This window comes from Dermacentor silvarum, chromosome 1, assembly GCF_013339745.2.
Source record: "Dermacentor silvarum isolate Dsil-2018 chromosome 1, BIME_Dsil_1.4, whole genome shotgun sequence".
Taxonomy (NCBI): domain Eukaryota; kingdom Metazoa; phylum Arthropoda; class Arachnida; order Ixodida; family Ixodidae; genus Dermacentor; species Dermacentor silvarum.
The window spans coordinates 169,192,060-169,218,483 of NC_051154.1; the positions used below are offsets into that span (position 1 = coordinate 169,192,060).

At 46.8% G+C, this 26,424-nt stretch overlaps 1 protein-coding gene across 1 annotated transcript in view; it reads right to left on the reverse strand.

Annotated features, from left to right (window-relative positions):
* The window catches only part of LOC119436382 (sushi, von Willebrand factor type A, EGF and pentraxin domain-containing protein 1), a 696,898-nt gene that overhangs the window by 177,027 nt on the left and 493,447 nt on the right, over nucleotides 1-26,424 (reverse strand). The window contains exon 9 of the mRNA XM_049657392.1: nucleotides 25,342-25,518. Within this exon, the coding sequence (XP_049513349.1) occupies nucleotides 25,342-25,518 (177 nt within the window). The remainder of the gene's footprint in view (nucleotides 1-25,341; nucleotides 25,519-26,424) is intronic.

The window sequence follows — 26,424 nt, forward strand, 5'->3', positions numbered from 1 at the left end:
CACCAGCGAAATGATGCAGTGCCACCTACGGGATTTACGTGTGAGAATATTTTTTCCCTCTACATTTGCAGTGCGGATGTAAAGAGCACTTGGCCGTTGTGAATCGTGTGAGCTACTACGTAAAAAAAAAAAAAAATGGCGACGCCGTTGTTGGCTGCGACACCGTCGATGCTTTCGGGGTTATTTTCCGCAAACTGCCTGATGCACCGCCCGATCGTTCCACGGGCGGAATTTTTTTTCCGCGTACTAACAAAATTTTTCACAAAAAGCATTCAAAATTTTGTTTTTTTCAATTTTATACTCGTTTCTAAGAAAAGTCACCTTTAAGCAGCTACAGTTATAACCAATTCATTCAAAGTTGAACCGAGAGTAAATTAATGCACATTAATCTAGCAGGCGTCCAACAGACACGGTTCAGTACCACACATGCTTCTGTGCGGGTGACAGCCTGGAGAAGAGTTTAAAAAGCATTCACAATGCCTTGAGGAATCGTTTGATTTCTAAACATCAGACATTAAGCGCTTATCGTCAGCTTTTCCCGCTTCTTTAAAATCTTAACCAGGACCTGTTATCCTTAACAAGCAAGCAATTCGTAAATGAGCAGATGTACTTCCAGTTCCAAAGAAACATGTTTCGAAGATCGTACTTACCTGTGAAAATAAAGGTTAAATGTCGCTCAATGTTCAATTTTTGATACACGGGCATGTCCTTGCCAAACACACTGATGAGACAAAGACATATGAAGCTCCAGTAGTCGTCACCATTCGCTTGAGCAAGTAGTCAGCGCTTAAACAAAGGATCACCCCACCAAAATTGCTGAAACGTTTTCCCAAATTGAGTGTTATCTGTGCTGCGATAACCAGAAAGCTCATAGTAAGATGCCGCTCACTTGAGCCCGAGGGAATTTCTATCTTTTGCAATAGTCCTTGCAGCCAGCTACCTCAAGTGCGAACAAAGTTTGCCGCATGCAGGATGCTTGAATTTCTAAACTATGCAAAACAACATCTTTGTGAAGGTTCAGAATGTCGAATGAACCTAAATGCAACTGGCTACTCACAAAAGTAATTCCACTGTTGGTACTAGGCCCCACAAAAAGGGGGACAAAACAACATATTTGACCTGACTAAAAAGTTTCCGACATTTTACAGTGCCAAAAAATACAATTTCCTTTTCCTCTCGGACTCCTTCTTTTTAGCTCAATCTGGAAAGTTTTCCACGGTTTCGCAACAATAGGATGGACAGAGAAAGCAATGTTGCCTGACAATGTATCGACAATTTTGCTGCGTGTTTTCCCCGTTACGGATAACCTCTATGCATATAAAGCGAAAGCTTGGGCTCCCAAGGTTGTTGCAGCAGGATGGGGGACGCTGGGGCTGTCATTGGGGTCATTGACTTGGCCTTGATCGCTGTGTTCTTCTCGGGAAGTCCGTTCTCCGGCAGAAGTCCTTGCTGCCTACGGCTAGCCCGCTGGTCCTTGGCGACTTTGGTGTTGTCCTCTCGCTTCGGGCTTGGATCACGGCTTTGCGGGGCGTTCGGTGCATGAACGCACTAGCACCTCCACCAGATGTAACGTAGTAGTGACGGTAAAGAAAACAGTCGCAAAACTATGAATGACGAAACGTGCTTTTTATTGGGCTAACCTGTGCCCACAAAAGCAAGTTGCACTCGAAGCACAACGATAGCGGCGAACACAGTCGGCGATCGTCGAAATCAAATCAAACGACGATACTTTTGGTCGATGGACCTCAAAACCGGCTACTGGCAAATCGAAGTCGACGAGAGGGACCGGGAGAAGACTGCCTTTATAACACCAGACGGACTGTTCGAGTTCAAGGTCATGCCGTTTGGTCTTTGCTCGGCACCTGCGACTTTACAACACGTCATGGATACAGTACTGGCAGGCTTGAAGTGGCAGACTTGCGTCGTCTACGTGGACGACGTCGTTGTGTTTGCTTCAAGCTTCGAAGAACACCTCCGGCGCCTTGAAACAGTTCTTCAAGCAATCAAGATCTCCGGACTCACGTTGAAGCCAGAAAAGTGCCGCTTCGCATATGAGGGGCTCTTGTTTTTGGGCCACGTCATCAACAAGTCTGGAGGGTGCCCTGGCCCACAGAAAAAGTGCGGCCATCACTGACTTTCCTCCGCCCGCCGACAAGAAGGCAGTGCGTAGATTTCTTGGACTGTGCGCCTATTACAGACGCTTTGTCAAAGATTTTTCATGGCTCGCCGAGCCACTGACGTACCTCACGAAGGCCGACGTCGAGTTCAAATGGGAGACGCCGCAAGTCGAAGCAATTGAAGAACTGAAGCGACGCCTGCAATCGCCGCCAATACTTGCGCATTTCGACGAAAACGCCGATACCGAAAGCCACACCGACGCAAGCAGCGTGGGACTCGGCGCCGTGCTTGTGCAGAGGACTGACGGACGAGAAAGGGTTGTAAGTTACGCTAGCCGGTAAAAAAAATCACGTCTGCACGAACGGTGCAGGTCCGATTCTATATTTGCTCGGAGTCAATAGAGCGAGGACCACGACCCTGTGGAAATTGGCCTAGTGATCGACTCCCCGGGCAACCGACAAAATCCCCGATACGGCATGCAAGCACTGCGCCCGCGGCATTTGCGGACGTTCTACTTTCTGTTTGCCAATCGAATGTCACCGGGCGTTCCAGATGACTGCCGAGAGAAAGCCTTGTGTACGGCCCTCGCATCACGACTGTCGAAAATTCACTCATTTGAGCCCAGCGATGCTCAAACCAGATGAGTTCTGCTTCTGGACGTTTTGCTCTGCAGCGCTATATATTAAAGCGAAGCTAAAGCCCTTTTACCCGAAAAAGTGGTCGAGTGCGGTTTAGGTATTTCTTTTTCTCCTAGCAACGCGGACGTTGCGTAAATTACATTTAGGCTTAGAGAACCGGGCAGAGGCTGCCACATGGCACATCGACCACCGGACAGTCGGCTGTTGTTTGCGGAGGCAGCAGTGACGCGATCCCTCCTTTATTGCCAAGACACGTGATAGGGTCCAATGCACATGTCCAGCGAGATCATGTCCCCCGTGGCACCTTCCCTCCTTGTTTGTCGGTTTCCCAGCGATTGGAGCGTGTCAGTGAAATGGCGAATGCGCACAGTTAATCAGTGATTGCGCGGCTGAATTCGACGAAAAAAATCGAGAACTTAAAGCGCATGGATTTTAACGCAACAGCCCTTCATTGAGCCGCTGCACGCTTTTCCACTTCGACAACAATTTGCACTGCCTCTTGAAATTAGGTTTTTCTGCTGTAGAGCGTCTGAAATGCTGAGCCACTTGGCATCAACAAGCTTAGAAGAAACGTCTAGGGGCACCTGGCACTCATAAAAGGGCAGAAAGGTATGCCGCAAGAGAACGGAAGAAGGCATCTTCCGTTGCAGAGGAATGTACCCGAAGGCCCACTGCATGGAGAAATTAATTGCGCGGGGTTCTACTGCCGTTACTTTAGTGCTTACAAGTTTGGGCATTTCGCAACTCCTCCGCATTGCATGGGACAATTTGGTCGCCCAAATACCTGGAAGTTAAATGAGGCAAAGCATGCTTTATATCAAGCGGTAACTTCTGGATATTTGTTTACTTTGTCCAGTCTGCCGCCATGCAATGCAACATCTCGCTAGTTTATATAATAAACCAAATTTGAAATTTCAACTATGTTAAAACCTTCAACGTAGATTACTGACGCAGATTACGACGTAGATTACGACGTAGATTACGACGTAGATTACTTGGTCCAAACTGAGCAGGCGAGCTGTTTAGTACGGCGCTGTTAGTTGCATATCGTTGGCTCGGCGACTATGACGTTGCGCTGCTGGACACAAGGTCGCGGCTTCAAGCTCGACCATGGCGGCCGCACTCCAGTGGATGCGGGATTCGAAAAGCTCGTGTACCATGCTTTGGGTGCACGTCACAGAAACCCACGTGGTCCAAATTTATCCGGAGCACACAACTACGGCGTCCCTCATACCTACATAGGGTCTATAGCGTCTCTTCTGTGTCGGTTGTGGTTGGCAGTTGCCTTTACGAAAGCTTATTCAGCACTAATTGGAATGGCTGACAGTCCTGCATGTGATGTCTGCGTATGCGAGGAGAACATTGACGACTTATTGTGCCACTGTCATCAATTTGAAGCACAAAGACAATCTATGTTTAACACATTCAGAAAACTAGATGATTGTCCTCTGAGTGAACAGACAATACTTGGAACACCGTCCCCACCGATCATCGGCTCAGAAGGCAGTGAAGACACTTTTGTGCTTTCTGAGAACGTCTGGTTTGTACGAGCGCCTTTGAGTCTCTAGTACTGTCCGAGCACGTCTCTATACCCCCCCCCTCTCTCTCTCTCTCTCTCCCTTCTTTATCTCCCCCCTCTCCCTTCTCCCAGCGTAGGGTAAGTAACCGGACTCTTGACTGGTTAACATCCCTGCCTTCCTTTTATCCCTCTCTCTCTCTCTCTCTCTCTCTCTCGTTTTCGGGTAAAACCCAATCTTCCCAATTTTTGCACCTCGAAAAATTTTTTTATGAAAATCGGGTTAAACCCGATTTCACCCCGAAGCTTTCCCCTTCGAAAAAGATAGTATTAAATGCATGTGTTACAAAACTAATGAACGCTGTCCCGCTTGTGAGAGCAATTGGTCAAGAGATAGTGTAATATTATTATTATGGATATTTGAACATACTACTACTATCGCGCTCGATAGGAGCGGCAACACGCGACCGCTTTGCCACGCGCTTTCGCGTTGTAGCTCATACTGAGCGCGATATTACATGCCTATTTTTCACTTAACACTCAAGCAATAACGGGCTGGCACACATAATATATTCAGTGCCTGCCAGCCTTGAGTGAACAAAAGCGTGTTTCTTTAGTATAGCTGCATTTACACGAATACAACAATGGCGCAATGCATCCAGTTTACCGCACGTCGCATTATTATTATTATTATTATTATTATTATTATTATTATTATTATTATTATTATTATTATTATTATTATTATTATTATTATTATTATTATTTGGTACAAATATACACACAAGGACACTAAGGAACACCGAAAGACACGATGAAAGTCGGAACACCATAACTTTCTGCTCTGGACCAACCTGCCAGATGGATGAAGGAGACTTTGCCCTCGAGGAGCTGCGCCACGCGCTCAGCCTCTCTAAACGTCGCACTGCGCCTGGTGAAGACGGCGTTACGTACCAGGCGTTACGAAACACGTCGCATACATGTAGACGGTAGTAATGCATGCGCTAGCGAGCAAACGCAATGCTGGCGTTGCTCTGCCCTGCCAACAGCTCTCACGTTGAGAAGACGTTTACCCAACCATTTCACTTTCGAAGAAGGGCGGCTGATTCGTCTAGTTGGTATTCCATTAATCTTGCTCCAAGGACGTATGGCGGGAATCAGTAAAACAGAACGGCAACCGACAAGGACCCAACCGGTCTGTGTTGGACACATAAATACTCGAAATGCATATGATAATGTACGTCATAGATAGGGTTGTTCGTTTTCGAGTAAAACCCGATTTTACCCGATATTTACACCCCGAACATGTTTCAGGAGAATCGGGTTAAACCCGATTTCTCCCTGAATTCCAAAACCACATACCAACCTATTCTTCTTTTACGCTGCACGGAGTTTGCGGTGCACACACGCTAGCTACCTTGCCTCGGGACAACGAAGTTAGATTCTGTTGGCTTAAGTGACTCCAGTGACCTATAGTTCATTTCACAAGCTACGTGCGGCCCTGTGGACGCTACACGGCTCTCAACCAACCACCCAACGAGCACGCCTAACTCTGAGTTAGTAACTTACTGTGACATTCTACGGAGGCCGGCTGAAGAAAAGCGGCAATAGGCGTCCCAATAGGCTTGAAACCCCTGATGTCGCCCAAATTACCAGCGTGAAACAGATCCATAACTTTAACGCGTCAGCGTTAAGGAGCTCGTGATCTCCCCCGATTAAAAAAACGAGAAAGAAGAAGAAAAACACAACGAAATGAATAACTTAGTACATTTGTAAATTTAACCCGAAAAAAACCGAATTTCGGAATGGTACCACATTCCGAAATGGTACCACATTCCTCGATTATCAGCTTGAAAAATAGCACCAGATTTTTACCCCCCGAAATAAATAAATAAAAAAAACATAAAACTCGAAAACGAACAACCCTTGTCATAAAGGGCTTGTAAAATATGGAAAAGTGTCACACCTCTTTCGAAGCATGCAGTGAGCACGTACTACTATTGGCACTTACCGCCGTGGTTGCTCAGTGGCCGTATGGTGTTGGGATGCTGAGCACGAGGTCGCGGGATCGAATCCCGGCCACGGCGGCTGCATGTCGATGGGGGTGATATGCGAAAACACCCGTGTACTTAGATTTAGGTGCACGTTAAAGAACCCCAGGTGGTCTAAATTTCCGGAGTCCCACTACAGCGTGCCTGATAATCAGATCATGGTTTTGGCACGTAAGGCCCCATAATTTAATTAATTACTATTGGTGCTTTTTTTGTTAGAAATGCGCAAAGAAAGAAAACCAGGAATCGCCAAACACGTCTCTATTTGTTGTTTTGGTTCATGTGGATTCTTATTAAAGTATTAATGATGCCTGCATGTCAACGAAAGTTTGTATAAAATCATAATTTCATAACATGATTTGCGAGCAGCTCTCATTTTTTTTTCATCACATGTTCCTGTGAGCGAATTCGCTTGTTTGATTAGAACGTTTGTATTAAAAAAAACGTTGCCTGTGTTAATAGTTTGTGACAGTAGCCACAAAAAATCCCCCAAACTTTGGGCTGCTAGAGAACAAAAAACCCGATTGCTTCCCGGTTTTCCTCTTTCAAAAAAAGACCCAATTTTTACACCCCGAATTTCCATAAAGTAAATATAAAGAAAACCAATAATGAAGGATGCTACTCATAACTAGGGACCGGATGTTCAGGCACTGAAAAAAATTATTTTAGGTACCTATAACAGGCACTAAAGCTGACATTTACGGATTTTGTAGGCGTCAAATACTGTCCGTTAGGCCCATGTATAGGCTCAATTAATAAAAAAAAATTCTGCTGTGCATCTGCGGGTAAATTATTATTTGCCAAGAAACACAGCCGACTTAAAGCCCTGTTTTGTGACATTCACATTATTTTCTCGATAAAACGAATGAGGCATATTGCTTATGTTTCAAGATTTACCTAAAATTTGGCGTGGCTAGACACCGTAAGAAAAATCGTGACAGCAATGAGAAACAAGCGCGATCTCAAGATTCTCGAGTTTCGTGTTGCGCAATTTTTCACGAAGTATTGGTTTGCATGCAGAAGAAGGTACGGTCAGCATTTACCGAAATTACCGGCACATAACTGTACTTCGGGACGTGCGATGATCCGAAGCCGTGTTCGCCGGGTCAGCAGCTATGAAAGCCACTTTCAGCGCTGAAAACCCGGAATTTTTTTCCTAGATAGATTGAATTTTCCAGCTAACTCTATCAGCGACAAAACCATGGGGAATAGTGGCAAACAAAATGGTTGTCCAAAACGAGCCCCACATTCCGGGTCATATTTGTGCCCGAACACTCAAGTTGAAAAGGCATTTGATTCAGTAGAGATACCAGCAGTCATAGAGGCATTGCGTAATCAAGGAGTACAGGAGGCATACGTGAATATCTTAGCAAACATCTACAAGGATTCCACAGCTACCTTGGTTCTCCACAAGAAAAGTAGAAAGATACCTATCAAGAAAGGGGTCAGGCAAGGAGACACAATCTCTCCAATGCTATTCACTGCATGCTTAGAAGAAGTATTCAAGCTGTTAGACTGGGAAGGCTTAGGAGTGAGGATCAACGGCGAATATCTCAGCAACCTTCGGTTTGCAGATGACATTGTATTATTCAGCAACAATGGAGACGAATTACAACAAATGATTGAGGACCTTAATCGAGAAAGTGTAAGAATTGGGTTGAAGATGAATATGCAGAAGACAAAGATAATGTTCAATAGCCTGGCAAGGGAACAAGAATTCAGGATCTCCAGTCAGCCTCTAGAGTCTGTAAAGGAGTACGTTTATCTAGGTAAATTACTCACAGGGGACCCTGATCACGAGAAAGAAATTTACAGAAGAATAAAATTGGGTTGGAGTGCATACGGCAGGCATTACCAAATCCTGACTGGGAGCTTACCACTGTCGTTGAAAAGAAAAGTGTACAATCATTGCATTCTACCGGTGCTAACTTATGGGGCAGAAACTTGGAGGTTAACAAAGAAGCTCGATAACAAGTTAAGGACCGCACAAAGAGCGATGGAACGAAAAATCTTAGGACTAACGTTAAGAGACAGGAAGAGAGCGGTGTGGATCAGAGAACAAACGGGGATAGCCGATATTCTAGTTGACATTAAGCGGAAGAAATGGAGCTGGGCAGGCCATGTAATGCGTAGGATGGATAACCGGTGGACCATTAGGGTTACAGAATGGATACCAAGAGAAGGGAAGCGCAGTCGAGGTCGGCAGAAAACCAGATGGGATGATGAAGTTAGGAAATTTGCAGGCGCAAGTTGGAATACGCTAGCGCAAGACAGGGGTAATTGGAGATCGCAGGGAGAGGCCTTCGTCCTGCAGTGGACAAAAATATAGGCTGATGATGATGATGATGATGATGACTCAAGTTGCTCGATGATGTCGGCTAAAAAGGTTAAGCGAGTGCACAAATACGACAAATCACCTTCAAGTGTATCATTGCGTAGTGCAGTTTTAGCCTTTCTCACAGCGATGCTCACGTCTGCGGCAAAGATCTTAATAACAGCCTCTGCACCGGTAAAGTCTGTGTGGTAATAATCGGCTGCCTTCAGCCAAATTCCCCAGCTGGATAAGCATTATGAACAAAAGGAGGCTAGGAATAAACATAAAAAAATAAATTGTTATGCCCTGACAATCATACATAGGCAAGAACATGGAAATAGGCATTTATAGGCACGATATAGGTGCGAATAAAATGTTTGTAGACTCATAATTCATGCACGATAAGGACGAAAAAAAAAAAACGACATGAGCCGATCTGTACTGATAACACACTGTGCAGTTTCGGGACGTTAGACCAAGAACACCATTTTATTGAGTCAAAAATCTTCCAAACAAGCCACGATCGCTTTCTATGTCTAGAGAAAACGCTGAAAATAACAAAGATTGGTACGTGCATGAGCCTCCATTTCAGCATGGGCACGTTTTCTGTTCTTTATATCTATTTTTTTAATTCTGGCGATCTTCTGGAAGGCATATGTAATAAAATATATTAATAAGACATCAAATAAGTGCACGCAACCTTATGTGATACGCTAAAGCAACTTTGACATTGTGGACATTGCGAAATTTGTTGTGCGCTAAGCAACGTACTGCTTGCTATTTTACGGTATGACTTGATGGGCTCGTATCGTGATGTTTCAATGGATACTGTTACACATTGGCACCTCAGGAAACGAGGGAACTTATGATCAGGCGGCGTCAGCGCGCAACCTTGACTTCAGAGACGATAATTCACGCAAATTCGACGACGCTGGACTGCTTATACGTCACCATCTACAGCACTCGCACGCGGATGAACGTGTAGCCAAGGGATCGTACCTCCCACCAACATCTGCCGTGCTTTAACTCACCACAGTAGGTATCTATTGTTCAAGTTACGCATCGGGTGTGTTAATATCGCACATCACCTTTACCGACAAGGACGTGCGCTGATACCTTCGAGCCTGGCTTGCGGACACCAAAGCGAAACGCTTGAGCACTTGCTGTCAGGATGTCCCGCAGTTGTCGCTGCGTGCTGCTAAGCAAGTTTTAACAACTTAATCTTGCTCAAACTGCGCTCAATGATATCTTGTTTCCGAAAGGTTTTGCTTCAACCCGATATAGAGGCTCGCAAAGCTGTGCTGGAATTCTTGTCAACCACGGGACTAGACTCTCGTCTGTAATGCTGGTACTCTGCGTTTGACTGTTGCTGAAAATTCCAATGGCAGATCTGGAGCGCTCCCGGATAAAAAATTTCCGCTCTTTTTTTTTTTTTGAGCAACTCTGTTGCAATGGCAGGTTGAGAGCGGCTTTCGATTCGAGATCGCCTCGCGGAGCAGTCCAGACCGCTCCACCAAAATGATCGGATTCGACCGGAAGTCTGCATGACATAGTTCCTCTAGCAGCCGTTTACTGGATAGTCTGTGTAGCAGACGACGTAAAGAAGGCAGAGTAGACGATACCAAACAGCATGTGCCGCTTAGGTGGAAGGGTAGACGACGTAAAGAAGGCAGAGAGACGATACCAGACAGCATGTGCCGCTTAGGTGGAAGGGTAAGAGACATAGCTTTTAGTTAGCGCAAACGTTCTCAGAGTTTATGCATCAAGATAACTGAAGTTCTGCACGCAAACATGCCACAGAAGTGCGGCAGAAACCATTGTCGTCCGCAAACAAATGGAAAGTGTCACTTCGGCGGGAGCCATACCGGTACTCTCGCATGTGGTTGACTGTGGCCCCGCTCGCTCTGGCTCGAGCGCAAGTGTTCCACACTCGGATTCGGAGTGGGTGCTCTCCGCCGGAGGACAGTGCTCTGTAGCAGCGTTTGCGGATCGCTTTGATTCTGCCACTGGAATTCATCATGTATGATCCGTTGAGGTGTGCCTTCCATTCCCTTTTCCCTTCGTTCTCTCTTTTATTGCGATAGCCATTATATGGACACTTCAAGGGCATTTCTGCCGTCGGCGTCGCCATCGTCCTCGCCGTCGCCGTGAGGTTCCGTATAAAGTCCAACGGCGATAAAATCGTCGCCACGCGCCGTACGCTGTGTGTGCGATTGAAAGCGTACAAGGGTGAGCCGGCAATCGCGGCTCAATGTAGCGCACGCGAGGGAGGAAGGCAGGCCGGACGGGGCCTTAGGTCTCCCACGTGGGGACGTCAAAGTGTTGCCTCGCCACCACCTTGCAGGTCTGCTGGACGGCCCAGAGTTGATCGCCGAGGCTGGGGCTGCGCAAGGCAGCGGCCCACCACAGAGGAAGGGTTCCGGATTTAGTACCGTGCGGGTTTTCGTTACAGTCCCAGAGCATGAGAGTTAAAGTGGCTATCTCAGTGTGGCAGACCTTGCATAATTGTGCCGGGTTAGGGTGCGTTAGCGTCTGCAGTTTTCTGAAGGCAACCGCCTGCGCCCTGTCCAGCTTGTCGCTGGGCGGAGAGAAGGTTCGGCGGGCCAGGCAGAGGGCCTTGGTAATTTCGTTGTAGCTCGCCAAGCAGTCTTTGGTGCTGTCCCATGGACGACGGTCACCGGCGCGGTTCCCGAGCTCGCCTGCCTTGGCGTGTGTCGTCTCGTTGCGGTTGCGATGCGTGTCCCATACTTCTCCCATGTGCGCTGGGAACCATTGGATTCTAGTTTGAAATTCTACCTCCCGCTGGACATGGCAATTGCTCAGGACTTGGGCCGCTCTCCGCGAGATCCATACTTTGGCGAAGTTACTGACCGCTTGTCGTGAGTCGCAGAGAACCGTCGTGCACGTCTGCGCGCACGCACGCTACACTTGCCGATAGCGCATAACCCCCTAAGTATTGATTGGTTCATGGAGTTTAATGCCCCAATGCAACACTGGGGATATGGGAGATGCCATAGCTGAGGGCGCCGGATTAATTTTTACCATCTGGGTTTCTATAGCGTGCACCTGAAGTTACGTACACGAGCGTTTTTGCATTCCGGCTTCATCGAGTTGCGGCCGCCACCGGGAATCGAACCCGTAACCTCGTGCTCAGCAGCAGAACGTCATAGCCACTGTACCCCCGCGGCGGGTGCATCCCAAAAGACAGATCCGGTTATAATGAGAAGCAGATCAATTCAAAAGGCTAACTTTCGGTGTGCTGTCAAAATAGTTATGGAAAGCACCGTACAGAGACCAAGATATATCCTGAAGATAAGTGAAATTTCGTATTCTGACAATGGTTTACTAGCCGACATATCTAGACAATGAATTCGGCTTACTAAATGAATTGACTACCGGTGGTCAGATGTTGAATTAAGATATAAGGAACATTAAGGACTCGAATGGTATGCCGGGCATATGCAGAAATCCAACTCTCATTTGTCGTCCAGCTATCTTCCATCTTACGGTGGGTCGTCAAAACCTGAAGCCGAATTCACAAAGTCGTTCGGAAGAGATGTTTGAGATTAGCTGGGCGCCCTCGCGAGTAAGATGTCCAATATAAAGGTCGGCTGTCATTCGTTCTTGCCAATATAGTTCTAGCGCACGGTACTTTGTGAATAGGTGCGATGTTTCGCCCCTCTAGTGTTCCTTCAAAAAAGAAAAAAGTACTGTATTCACGCATTGTTTGATTATCATGGTGTTTTTAAAGCGAAGCTTCATATGTCTAGGCGAAATCGCCTGTGTACAAAACACTATCACCATCAGCATTGGCTTGAGCGTTGTCGTTTTCTTCCGCAGCTGGCTCGTTGGCGCCCCTCGGGTTGCAGTTGTGCTCGTGCTCGGCACGCGCTCATGCCACTGCTCCAGCGTTCGTCGTCGTCGTCTTCTTCCACAGCTGGCTGCGTTGCCGCTCATCATTCCAGCGCAGAATTTCACTTCTCTTCTGTCGTCGTAATGAGGAGGCCGCGTTTACGGGGTGAGCCATTGCTTAAGGAGGTATGAGCCATTCATTGTCCCACGTAACGGACAGATTTAATTTTGATGCAATCTAGTTTCGAAGAATCGCAAGCGGCAATGGCGGGCGGATGCTGCTAACCACGCCACCGAACAAACTCGAGATATCGAACGCAAGCGACAACGGAGGACTGCGGGCATACCGTCAGAGACGTCGTTCTCTCCATCGCAGCCGACCATGTGTGTAACCTCATAATTGAAAAATGCTTTAATGAACCCTCGGGATTTACCCAGTGATAAACCGCGGGTCCGCACATTTCAGCTTCGCTGGTTAATCATCTTCACGGAGTGGAAGGGCCGACGAATTTTTTTCTTGAGGTCAGCCGCCCTGCCTCTGTGGTTTGTGTGTGTCTGAGATTTATAAGGGTGGGTCATCTATCGCTCATTTGCTCATTTTTTGTACACAAATAGGAAATCCTCTCAAAATCTAGGATGGTCTGCTCAGCGAGGATCGCCTTTCGGGATTACTTTTCCCGATCTCCCGATACTTTTCCCTATGTGTCTTTGTGCGTGCGTGCGTGCGTGCGTGTGTGTTGTGTATGTGTGCTTGTGCGCGCGTCTGTGCGTGCATGTGTGCGTGTGTGTGCGTATGTGCGTGCGTATGTGCGTGCGTATGTGCGTGCGTATGTGCCTGCGTGCGTGGTATGTGTGTGTGTGTGTGTGTGTGTTGTGTGTGTGTGTGTGTATGTGTGTGTGTCTTGATGACACGCCTGTTTCAGACGCGGAAGTTGTGTGCGCAGTCAGCGTAGGAGTATATTCGCCTTTGTGTATTTGTACGCAGGTGTTGTTATCATCGAATAAACCTACACAATTCCCTTTGTGTTGTTTAGGCTTGAGAATAATGAATTGCGAAATAACACCAAGTTACGCTTTTTTTCTATTCAAGCATACGCAGTAACCTAATCGCTAGCACACAGACTTAGAGGATCTGCATATTACTACGGTTTAACTTCTTTCCTGTATAACTGAAGAGAAGGCATGTATCGCAACAACATACTTCAAGAGAAGCGTGTATCATTCACTTCTAGCGCTCATAAAGAAAAAAAAAGTGCACTCCGAGTTGGCTGCGTTTGCTTCCGTTAACGATCGACATAATCTTTGTTGTAATAAACCTGAAAGCCCTGGGAAAAGCCTAATTAACAACCTTCGGTTAATTAATTGCGCCTTTGTGACGCCGGCGCCCGCGACTTGTGTCCGCCCATACAAATAATACAGCTCTGCACAGATGCGGTTCGCGTAGCTTGTGAACGCCTTTTTGTTTTACTTTTTGATCTTTTGAATGCACTGTATACGCATCATGTCCGGCGCCCGCACAGTTTAGCACTTTCAAAGATGCGAAAGTGGGAAACGTTAGTGAGTCATTGTTTCTGAACATCAAATCATTTGCGTGTTTATACTGTCCCCCTTTCCACAAATTGGCATCATATCGTAAAGCTTCGGCGTTACGTCCATGTCCCTCCCATCCTCTCGACGTCGCCTCCAGCTCCTCTTCGGCATCTATTCTGCCTTATGGATCTGCCTTGCGTACTGATGCCCAAGCGCGAGTATATATATACAGACAGCTCGTCAGTGCTGTCCTCAGAACCTCGCTTATAAAGCATACTCATTTAAATAGGCTTGAATTGTATGCAAGTTCCCACACACAGTATACATTCATGGTTGTGATGCCCCGGAATAAATATGTTGGCATGGCAATTGCACTTGCCTTGAGCGTATCTCACGCATATTTCATTTTATTACTTCACATTTGCGGAAATAATTCCGTCTATATACAGCTCCATTACGTTTCGTCAACTACAGTATCATTTAGGCACATACCGAAGAATACTCGTGTTTACAAGTGCGCAATGCAATAACACATGCATCGCATTTAAGCGCAGGAGGCGAACTGTTCGCTTGCAGAATATCAAAGACGCAGCGACCCCATGGATTTACCTTTTTTTCCACGCGTTTATACGCTACGTCCGGCACAAGCTCTCACGGGTACACAATGGACCGGTGAACTGACCCGAAAGCAGGCGGCACGCTTCTGTTTCAAGCGCGCTCCGCAGCACCTCGTGCGAAGGAGTCCTTTGTCTACGACCGCGCTTGAAAGGGTTCGGCTGAATGCCTGGACGGATTCGTTCGCGATTAAGTTAAACACTACGCGCGGAGAAGCTTTGTCAGCGCCGCTTTCGAAACATCAATTCCGCGTGGACAGACTAAAGGAGGGCGCGCTTCTGAGAGCCGAGCAGGTTTCGGTGGCACTAAACCCACCAAGTGGTCACCGAAGCGGAAGAAACTCTGAAGTCGGGTTCCACTTCATAGCCTGCAGCGGCGGATGACGCGCAGCTGTGAGGGTTCTTACTTTGCATGGCTGTATCACGAAGTGCCTGCAAGGACTGGGTCCGAATGCAAGCGGCAAAACGATTATGGAGATGTAACGTTCAGCCCTTTCTCTTGTGAAGGGAAAGAGGCTGCAGGGAGCGGAGGGCCGAATTCTCGAAGCACCATGTAGTGTAGGAGAGTTCGTGGCCCGTCATGATCGTTAACCATGAATACGAGAGTGTAGTATGCCGCAGACATCATCCAACGCAAATTGCGGCGACCAAACTATGACTCCGACCAAACTGCGACCAAACTATAAAGTATATAGACGATTATTTCGAGATATCACCGGACAGAAAGCGTTGACATTCGCAGTGATGTTGTGAAGGAAATTGGAGGAGAATAACTAGTCTCGGAAATTAATATACATTAATTTCTCGGCCCGAGCTGGTATTAGCCATGAAGTCACAGAATTAGAAAAGCGAGACGAACGGAGTGGACGAGTTCAAACGCACCGCAAGAAAAACCGGCAAGCCATTCAGCCCATTTCGCACCGCCAGTTTGCTAACATGACTCATCATTCGCAATGTTATTCCGAGTAAAGCGCCGGAAATTCAATTCAATCAATTCAAATTTCACTTCAATTCAAATGTGATTCAATATTGCAGTTGGTCGGTTTCGATGAAACTGTTTCACACCTTTGCAGGTTACTTCTCTTATCACGTAACACTAATTTGACACAATTCCCACCAGTTATAATAACACCTGCCCAAGCTACAATAAGCCAGTCGGTATATCACTACAACATGTTGCTGAGCAAAAGTAGCGTAGCTTGCACTAGTGGCGCAAGGCTAAAGAAACAGCGGAGCTGATCGGCACCTAGCTGGTCCTGGCCTTACGGGTTATACTTTTCCGGAATTTATTGATTACTGATTGATTATCGATTACCTATTGATTGACTATAGATTGGCTATCGCAAGGTATTGGCCACGTATTTGGGCTAGGCTAAGCACTACCAAGTCATCCCCAGCATTTTCCAGAATTTACTGATTATTGATAGATTATCAACTAGCTATTGATTTGCTGTCGATTGGCTATCGCAAGGTGAAGCGAGGCGCAGCTGTGCGCAATGACGTCATCGCTAGCGCTGCGGCGGAGGAGCTATACTCGCGGACAACTTTCTGTGGCAATGAAGGGAAAGCTACGGGCGCGTGGCTGCTGCACATGTGTTACCGCGCCAAGTAGTCCGGCAGCGTTTGACAGTGCTTTTGGTTGCTCGGAACAGACGCTGAACCGACGCAGTTTCCACGTGCGACGGTTTCGCGCTTGCCGAGACGCAGAAGGGGAAAACCGCAAAATAAGCAATCGTTTACACTCCGTGTTGTGTTCTGTATTATTTAGCTGTTTCTAATAAGGTGTTTATGTTTTCTCTTCTCCAGCCTATACTAACGTGGATTTAAACAGGGGACTCTTTTCAGAAGCGCTCTCACTTGTGAGCGCTTTATCTCCGTAGCTTTCCCTTCATTGCCACAGAAAGTTGTCCGCGAGTATAGGCGAAGTGAGGCGCAGCTGTTCGCAGTGACTTCATCGCTAGGCGAGGTTTTGCGAACGCTACGCGGGGAAACGAAAAGTTTTAGCAGCTCCACTGTTAAAAGAACGCAGATTTCACATACTCTGAAAATCAATGTTGTGCGAAGCATTTTACTGGCAGCTGGCTATTCAGCATCGTTTAGTCTTCAAAGTATTACCAGATAGACGAACTTGTTTGTATAAAGGAAGCAGTTATGTGTATTACGCGAGCCTCTGTGTGACGTGAGAAATAGTTTGAAGCACAAATACACAGACACACAAGAGAGCACATGAGACACAGACGAGCGCAAACTACCAACAAGGTTTATTGACCACCACACGTGTTTATACTATGTTCCCATTACCGCTGCACATGCGCACAGTGCCTTCTAAGAAAGGACAGCTCTTTATCGGACAGGTGTACAGAAGGAGTGCTGATACAGGCTGAGCCTAATGAAGATATCTTTTCAGCTTCTATTATCTCACGGGTGAGCCTATGGTCACTTCTGCTGACAACAGCACACTTTTCAAAAAGAGGTCTACATTGACGGGAACTGCAGTGCATCGCCAACCAACCATCACGTGCCGTTTTCTTTACGTTTAGCGCGTGTTCCTTCAAACGTTCGTTCAAACATGTCCCCGTCTGCCCTATGTATTGCTTGCCACATGTTAGCGGGATACTGTAGACTACACTAGTAGTACAGTGAACAAAAGGGTCTTTGTGCTGCTTATTGCAGCCTCTTTGATTACGAACGTACCTCTGATTGCAGAATTTAATGAGCTTTTGTGGTGCCGAAAACACAACATTAACTTTCGAGCGGCCTGCAATCTTTTTGATATTATGTGACAGCCCATGAATATAAGGGATGACAGCCACTTTCTGATGCGTGTTGGGGGATGAAACCTGTGATCGATTAATCTCCATGCGCAATCTTCGGAGCAAAGATTCTGCAACAGAGCACTGCACATGCAACGGGTATCCAGCTTGTACCAATCGCTCCACCTGGTAGCGAAGACTTGGTTGCATCTGATGCGAACACGATTTCTTAACTGCATTCAAAAAACATAAATTGATGATTCTGCTTTTAACCAGTTTAGAATGTGCCGAGGCATAGGGCAAAATCGGCTTATTACTTCGCTGTTCATGGCACCAACAGATTTTGTCCGATCTAAAAACAATCTTAGTGTCAAGAAACTTAAGAGTACTGTTACGGGGCATTTCATGCGTCAATTCAAGGGACTCAAAACAGTCTTTAAACGTCTCGAGAACGACAAGCGCATTTTCCTGCATCTCATCAATGCCCATCTCAAGGAAAACAATGTAGTCGTCAACGTAACGGAAGACTTTAGCTACACGCTTGCTTTCCAAACAGCGCAGCACTGCTCTGTCTAATCTGGCCAAAAACAAATCACTTAGAGCCGGTGCTATGCATGAACCAATGCATATGCCTTTTTTCTGAAGGTACGGCTTCCCTTTCCATTGAATGTATGTTGACTTTAGACAAAAGGTCAGGAGTTCCAGAAAATTACTAACAGACTGTCACTGTAGACCTATTTTTGAAAAGTGTGCTGTTGTCAGCAGAAGTGACCATAGGCTCACCCGTGAGATAATAGAAGCTGAAAAGATATCTTCATTAGGCTCAGCCTGTATCAGCACTCCTTCTGTACATCTGTCCGATAAAGAGCTGTCCTTTCTTAGAAGGCACTGTGCGCATGTGCAGCGGTAAGGGGAACATAGTATAAACACGTGTGGTGGTCAATAAACCTTGTTGGTAGTTTGCGCTCGTCTGTGTCTCATGTGCTCTCTTGTGTGTCTGTGTATTTGCGCTTCAAAGTATTTCCGATGTACAACCAACAGGCCCAAATCGCTACAATTCTGACGTGAGAAGCAAGACGGTGGCAACGGCGGTAGTATGACGGCGACGGCATACTACCTACGAACAAACATTACAACCTGTTGCGTTACGACTTTGGCCGATCCCGAAGGTGGTACAATGTCCCACTTCGTCTTCGTACCGTTATCTGCTGTGAGGATAGGAACGGGGTATGCGGGCGGATCCCGAAGCCGCCGCGGTCTGCACGCTCCCGCTCATAATGCACAGGAATGTTGGAACGTGACGCATGCGCATGTGCTCTCGAGCTCGCTCGTGCTATGTTACTACAAGCACGCGAATGTCGTCTCAAAGAGCTAGTTGTCGCTGGCACGAGGGTGCGATTGTGGCCTTACGGATCGGGCTGCTGTGCTCGGAGTCGCAGGTTCTATCCCACAATTGGACACTTGAATTTTCTTTTTGTAGCGTTAGCTACACTGGCCTAGCCAAGCCCGTTTCGCGCGGCACATCAAGAGCCGTGCTGCGCATGCGCAAGGATCAGTGATGTCACACGGCTTGCGCACCGGAGCCACAGGAGCCGGCACCTCTCGCGCACCTCGCCGCCGCCGCGCGCGACTCACCGCCGCCGGTCTGCGCATTCCAGAGGAGTGACGTCGTAGCCGTGGTAGACGCACTGGCGCCGGCGCGCGCTCGCTGCGCAGTCGCCGTCTGACACTGCGCTGGAGCCGCTGCGCTTCTGACTGGCGTTTGCCAGTGTGGTATAGCCATGGAGAAGGAGAGCCAGTGTTGCCAACCGTAGGGTAATTACCCTACTTGTAGGGTATTTTCGATATTTTTCAGGCAGCGTAGGGTAGTAGGGCGGTAATGCGATTTTCTTACCAGGCGTAGGGTAATTTCCACTTTTTTCTCGTAAACAATGAGCTAAAAAAGAACAGTTGACGAGTGATCTTAAAAACTAGCCAATCGACGCGACATTCCTCAAGGCGCTATTCTTGACACTCCTTAAGAGATACGAAAACTAAATCTTTCTTTGAATAAAATTGGAGCTGTTCACATCTCACCAGCATAGGGCTGAGCCGAAAGATCAGACGTCACATATATCTGTGCTAGCTTCATTTTTTCTTCAGAAAAATCAAGAAGGGTGCTCAACTCCAACTGTATTTTATTGTCTTGTTCTTCACTTTATCCCTGGTTTGCCCTTGCGCCGTCTTTTACATCATAAAACCAAACCACCTCGCCCAACTTTCAATCATTTTCCTATAGACAGTTTAGGAGCCGTCAGAATCGGAGCTGTGTGCTACGGCTCGGCGCGGAGCGCCGATCTTCTGGTATGGCCGCCTTTGCTTACCTTAATTTGCTACGCCTTATTATTTATACTCAAAGCGGATTTCTGCCATCGGCGTCGCCGTCGCCTTGAGGTTCCGCATGACGTACAACGGCGATGAAATAGTCGCCGCGCACCGTATTCTGTATGTGCGAGTGAAAGCGCGCGAGGGACGCGTGCTTTCACGGGGAGCGAACGCATGACGGAGAGCAGACGCGCGTTCTGCGCCGTGCTCCCTGAAGGGCTGCAGAATTAAGCGCCTCTTACAATCACCATGTATAAATAGAGCAAACACAACTTCTTCCGTCGCGCGAAAGGCCGTGGGAGGACGGGAGGGAGTTAGGGAGGGGAGCAGACGTTTAGCCGCGGCACCAAATGCATAATTATATAAAAAACGCTGCGAGGCGAGAATGTGGTAAAGACTTCCGACGCTGCTCGACGAGTGTCACGTTCCGATCTTGTCGAAAACCTCCGAGCCGCAGCAGTCACCAACGCCGCGCGCGTTCGGAGAGAACGCGGGCAAAATGCCGACGGCGTCGACAACAGCTCTGCGCTGGTGCTGCAGCATGTCCCAAGTTTATACAGCTGATAAAACTACTATCTTTACTCCGTATAGCTCTCTACTAATTTGCTATCGCAATTGTTGCTTCGCCTTTCGGGTAAAACTGCGACATCTTTTTTTTTTTTTGGTATGGCCACTTCCTAAATGCAACACAACAACCCACACCGGAATAGGAAGCCACACCACTATATTTTGCTCAATAAAGACTTTAATTTCTCTCTCACTCGCTCCCCTCCACTTCTGCGAGACGATGTGCGCTAAGGCGCGTACGCTCGCTTTTGATATGCGCTTTTTATTTTTTGCTAAATATTTCGATGACCGTCGCTACCGACTTTAGCGCCACCGCACTGCTATCCCGTCGTACTTTGAAGTATAGTCTGTAATTTATTATTATTACGCTGTGATATTTTAGGCGTAGGGTAAAATGTAGGGTAATAAAAAAGTTATGTAGGGTAAAGTAGGGTAATTTTGACTGTGACGTAGGGTATTTCCCAAAAATTGGTTGGCAACACTGAGGAGAGCGCAAATGCTGCTCAACAACGCAGAAGAACGGAGAAGCTTGACTCATCGGATCCCGAAGTAGTTGCCTGGCAATTAGCGGTTGAGCGTAGGAGGAATGAATACATGTGCCACATAATACGTATACCGCGTGTGTGTCATTGGAGCAGCAGTAAGCATGACAATCAAGCTAATCCTTGACAATCTAGACAACCAGGAAAGCTAAGAATAATGAGCTGAACCTTTGCTAACGCTACGTATATCCTGGCATAGCCGAGCTAAGCCACTGCAACTTTTATCGAAGAAGCCCTAAACGAAGAGATACAGGAATATACCTACCTACCTACCTACCTACCTACCTACCTACCTACCTACCTACCTACCTACCTACCTACCTACCTACCTACCTACCTACCTACCTACCTACCTACCTACCTACCGACCTACCTACCTACCTACATACCTACCTACCTACCTACCTACCTACCACGAAATGCCTGGAATGAGCCAAAGAATGCTTCGCATGAAAAATTTATGTAGCCGAACACGCATTGCACCCATGGATTTAGGGTTGCAGGCCAGGTGTTCTAAACACAGCAGCGCGGCAATTCCATTGAAGTGAGGGCACAGTATAGGAGCATTTATTAAGCTCGATGCCAGTGCTCCGAGGTAATTAGACGCAAGCCTTCGCATGCGCCTCGCGGAGGAATTTATGTGGTGGTGATGGGGGTGGGTTGTAGCAACAGGCGGGTTTAGCCTGGCGATCAAGGCTGGCCATTGCTCCGCCCGAGCGTCTCTTACAATACCACTGCGGTGTTTCATAACATGCCCATTAAACCATTTTCTCTTTAAAAAAATTGGAGGATGCTGAAGCTTCGCCTGTAAGAGTAGAACGCGATAGCATTCAAATATCCCTGGCTGCTTATCAGGCTTCCCTGCAACTGCAGCTTTCTTTTTTCTCCAACTTCGCCTCCGCATGCGGCTGCCGAGGAAGCGAGCGCCATCTGGATGGCATTTTTGCAAGGAGCAAACCGCGGAGCGCCGCTGTATGAGTGGTAGAAATGCTGGAAAAGGGGCCTGTGTTAGAGTTTCCGCGTAAGATAATTATGTTTTCTCGTATATTCAAAATTAAAGTCCGACGCTATCACGTCTGTAGGTTGTGGTTACGACGTACTTTACTTTTTTTGACGCATTTTTGCTTTGAGAAATTCCATCAGTTCACCAGCGCCTCTGCGCCACTCGGAGGGCCTGCGTGGGGGTGGGGGACGATTTTCTTGGCCGCGGACGTCGACGCCGAGACCAACACCCACGGCGGATTTTTTGCGACACGGGTCGCATTTTTAACGCTTTCGCGTTAAAATGTACTAAGAAGACGTGAACCTTCTTTGCAGGCTATAACTGATTTTTCTGGGAATACAAGGTGTCAGGCACGCAGGCGGAATGTTCTTTTTGCCGGTTCTCCAGAAGAGCATTCCTTTAATCTCGGTTTTAAAGCGAAGCTTTCTATGTCTCACTGATTCGTCCGTGAGCGCCGAAAACGCACTGCAGAAAAGTCAACTTACACAATGGGACTATCTGCGCCCACAATAGAAAAACGACGCACGACATACGTATCGTAAAACACTACAGTTTACATTCACAGTTGTACCGATAAGAACAATAGGAACTGCAACGCCATGCTACCCACACGAACGGTATATATCTGCATTGCATTACGCGCGTTACGCAATGCGTTCCCGGCCGTCATCATGGGTTGGTTATGGGTGCAGCGCACGGCAGAAGAGGTTGCCGTACGCGAACGTAACAACGAGCGCGATTGTGCCCGTAAGGCTGATCCCGTGTATCGGCAACGGCAGAGCCTCTGACCGTCTACCACAGTGATCACAAGGCAATACTGTGCAAATGTATAGTCGTCCGTGAAAGTGTGAGTGTGTGCGTGTAATCAACGGCTACATGATCTAAAATAAAGGCTATGCAACTTAACGAAATGTGTCTTCATACAACTTCACGGTTCAAAAAGTACAATCCTAAACAAGCAATCAAATCACATATGCATCGCATCGGGCCGCTCAGCATTTCTTGGGTTCGTTGCATGGTCGTTGGCTTTGGACTTTGACCTTGATTCAGTTCGCATGGGCGAAAGCTTCGCGTTCAATCATCTTTCTTTAAGAAAGGGGCTTTGATTTTTTGGGGAACGACCACAGAAAATGTTCAATGCCTCCAGTCTCGTCGCATGCCATACAGTTTAGAGAATTGATACGCCCCGTCTTAAATAATGCTTGCGTACGAGCAGATCCTGTCGTTATACGATATAGAAGTGATGGTTTCTCTCGACGAAATCTCTTGGTTACGCAGGGTATATGTGATGGAACCCAAAGCGACCCAAAGTGATTACGAATGTCAGGTTTTTAACTTGATTACTCTTTAGAGCCTTGGCTTTAGAGGATGATAGAGTGCTGAGTATGCAGTAGTCTCAGCTTTTTCATTGCCAGCAATACCAATGTGGGAGGGAATTCACTGAGACTTTACTGTGAAGCCTTTGTTGCCGAGTTTTCTCAAGTGGGCTAGGGATTTGCGCGGGAACTTGATGGACAGGAGACAATGACAGAGTTGTTGCAACGCAGCCTTTGAGTCCATAATAAGAACCACCTTATGTAGAGGCAAAGTCTTTACATTGTGTAGAGCAGCAGCTATTGCCACGGTTTCCACAACTATCGATGGGCCTATACAGTCCAGACGGTTAGACAACGTATATCTCAGATATCAAATATAGTCATAGGGTTGTTCGTTTTCGGGCAAAACCCGATTTTATCCGATTTTTACACACCGCACATATTTCAGGAAAATCGGGTTAAACCCGATATTTCCCCGAATTCCAAAACCATATACCACCCTGTTGTTTTTTAACGCTGCACGGACTTTGCGGTACACACGCACAAGATACTCGGCCTCGGGACAACGAATTTAGATCCTGTTGGCTTACGTGAATTCCAGTGACCTATAGACTTCATTTCATAAGCTGCGTGCAGCACTGTGAATGCTACACGGCTCTCAACGAACCGCCCAACGAGTGCGCCTAACTCTGAATTAGTAACCCCAGACATCACTGGAGTGCCTACCATCAACACTCTCCTGTGCTACTATACCCAATAGATTTGTAGATTTGTGCTAATGACAGCATGCGCAGAATAAATAGGAAGTGGTACAGACAAACTCGATTTAGTCTCACTGCTGTAGCTTAGTGGTTATATATGGCCTACACTGTGAAATGGAACGTCTCAGACAAAAATGAAAACCAGCTAACATTATGGAAATTGGGAGCCGTCTTGGATCCATTCCAGAAGCGTCTGCTGAGCCAGTCATTTGATGACTACCGACCTCTCTTCATTCCGTGCCCGACGACGTGGGTTCGCCTCACGACGAGTTTAACCAGTACTTACTGGAAGCAAGTCCCGCTAACACAGCTGTCGAAGTCATTGAGAATTGGCATGACTCTGCCACTCGCTACTCCAGGCTTGCAAATCCTGCACTGACATAGTTGTGCCTAGCTAATGGAAGCTGTCATGTGGGGAGAACTTTCTGTCAGCTGAGATACTTTCAAAGATCAGACAGGTCTCGGATGGAGACCGACATGCTTCTCATGCAGATGATATTGTATGTTAACAAGGATGTGTAAAAAATTGATGACCAGCTTTTCGTGAATAAAATGTTTCATTTCCTAGAGGTTATCACTGCTATTTACTGTCATTATTACTCATTCATTTCCAAACAAACGCCCAACTTCGGAGTATTTGCTAGAAAACCCTGACGTACCCCCGATTACCAGCTTGAGACAGATCCCTAAATTTAACACGTTACTGTTAAGGAGCTCGTGATACCTTCCGGGAAAAAAAAAAGCCCGAATATAATGTATTACTTAGCACATTTGTAAATTTAACCCGAAAAAACCCTTATTTTGGAATGTTTCCACAAAAAACCCGATTTCTCCCCGATTATCAGCTTGAAAAATAGCACCCGATTTTTAGCCCCGAATTTCAAAAAATTTAAAACCCGAAAACGAACAACCCTAAGTATAGAATGCAGCTTCGCAGCGGTCTTCGTCTACTTTGACAGACGCATCTATGTATACTTGTAGATGATTCGGGTAAGTCATGGTCAAATGCAGAGACTGAAATTTCAAGCTCTGCAATGCTATGCAGAAAAGTAAAAAGACACATTTATTTGTTTATTCAGCTAGATAACTCCCGTGTGATAAATAATAATCCTCAAACACTACTCATAGAGAACATAAGTGAATAAATAATGTGTACACATCGTAATGCAGCGTCAACGTATTGTAAATGACATAGATGCGTAGTGAAGTGCTTGCGTAAACGAATTTGTCAGAGGAAACGTGAGCTCATCGTGGTTGTAGCCATTACATAATGTTCACTCTCAAAAGCAGTCTCTCGCATAATTTTTCTCTCTTGTTTATTTGCTTGTTCCCTATTCTGCCACCATTTTGTGCTGAAAGAGGTCTGCAGATAGGTGTGAATTATGCCATGAATAGAGCTTACCGAGGCACTTGGGCAGCGGGTTGGACCAGTTGCCGGTGTCGAGACAGATGCTGGTGTTGGACTCGCCCTGGAATTTCATGCCGTCGAAGCAGTTGTACGTGGCCTTGGCGTTGAGTGTCGACGAGCGAAACTCCACGTAACCATTGTGCAGGTGGCCAGGGTGGCCGCAGTCGATCTCTGCATGGACGGGTGGGGCAGTTGCTTTCATTCTGCGAAAAGCCTACACGCTCAGCCAGATAGAGCTCAAAAGCAGCGACGCAGCTCGGGCGTCTTCTGCTTTTCACCTAGCTCTCGCCTCTCGTGCAACTAAGCTGGAGACCGGCTAGACGCACATTTCTTGCAAACATTTCATTGCTCTAAAAGTTCGGGTGGGAAAGCCCTAGAATGTATACGCACGCATTCTGCTATTGCGCGTGGTTTACACATTTACTTCCTTGTAGCAAAGTAGATTTCATTAATTTTTGCTCGACAGGGCTAAACAAGTCAGTCTTCATTCGTAGATTTGTGCTAATGACAGCATGCACAGAATAAATAGGAAGTGGTACAGACAAACTCGATTTAGTCTCACTGCTGTAGCTTAGTGGTTATATATTGCCTATGATGTTGCGGGATCGAATCTCGACCGCAGCTGCCTCGATCGAGGGTCGGCGGAATTCAATAGCCTTCGTGTGCATAGAATTTGGCGCAAGTTAAAGAAAAGTAGTCAAAACTAATCCGTAGCCCTCTAATACAGCGCCCATGCAAAAAACGACGAAACGCTGTTAGACGGGTGGCGACGCTATTCATGGTGAACTTCCTGTGACGTCAGAGACAACAAAAAGACTGATCAGTAGAGACAACAGCTAATAGTTGATGTTCAGTCTGGTAATTTATGTGTGCTCTTCAAGCAATAGAACTGAAACTTGGTTGAGTTCGTAGTTGTTCTTCTTTAAACTGCAGCACGCACAAAAGACGGGCAAGGCAAGTTCGCAAGTTGGACAGGGAGCCTGTTTGCTAATTTGCCTGTGAGCTTCGTTGTTTATGCACGCTGTAATTTGACAATGTTCAGGCAAAAAAGTGGGCAAGAATTTCTAAGAAAATAGC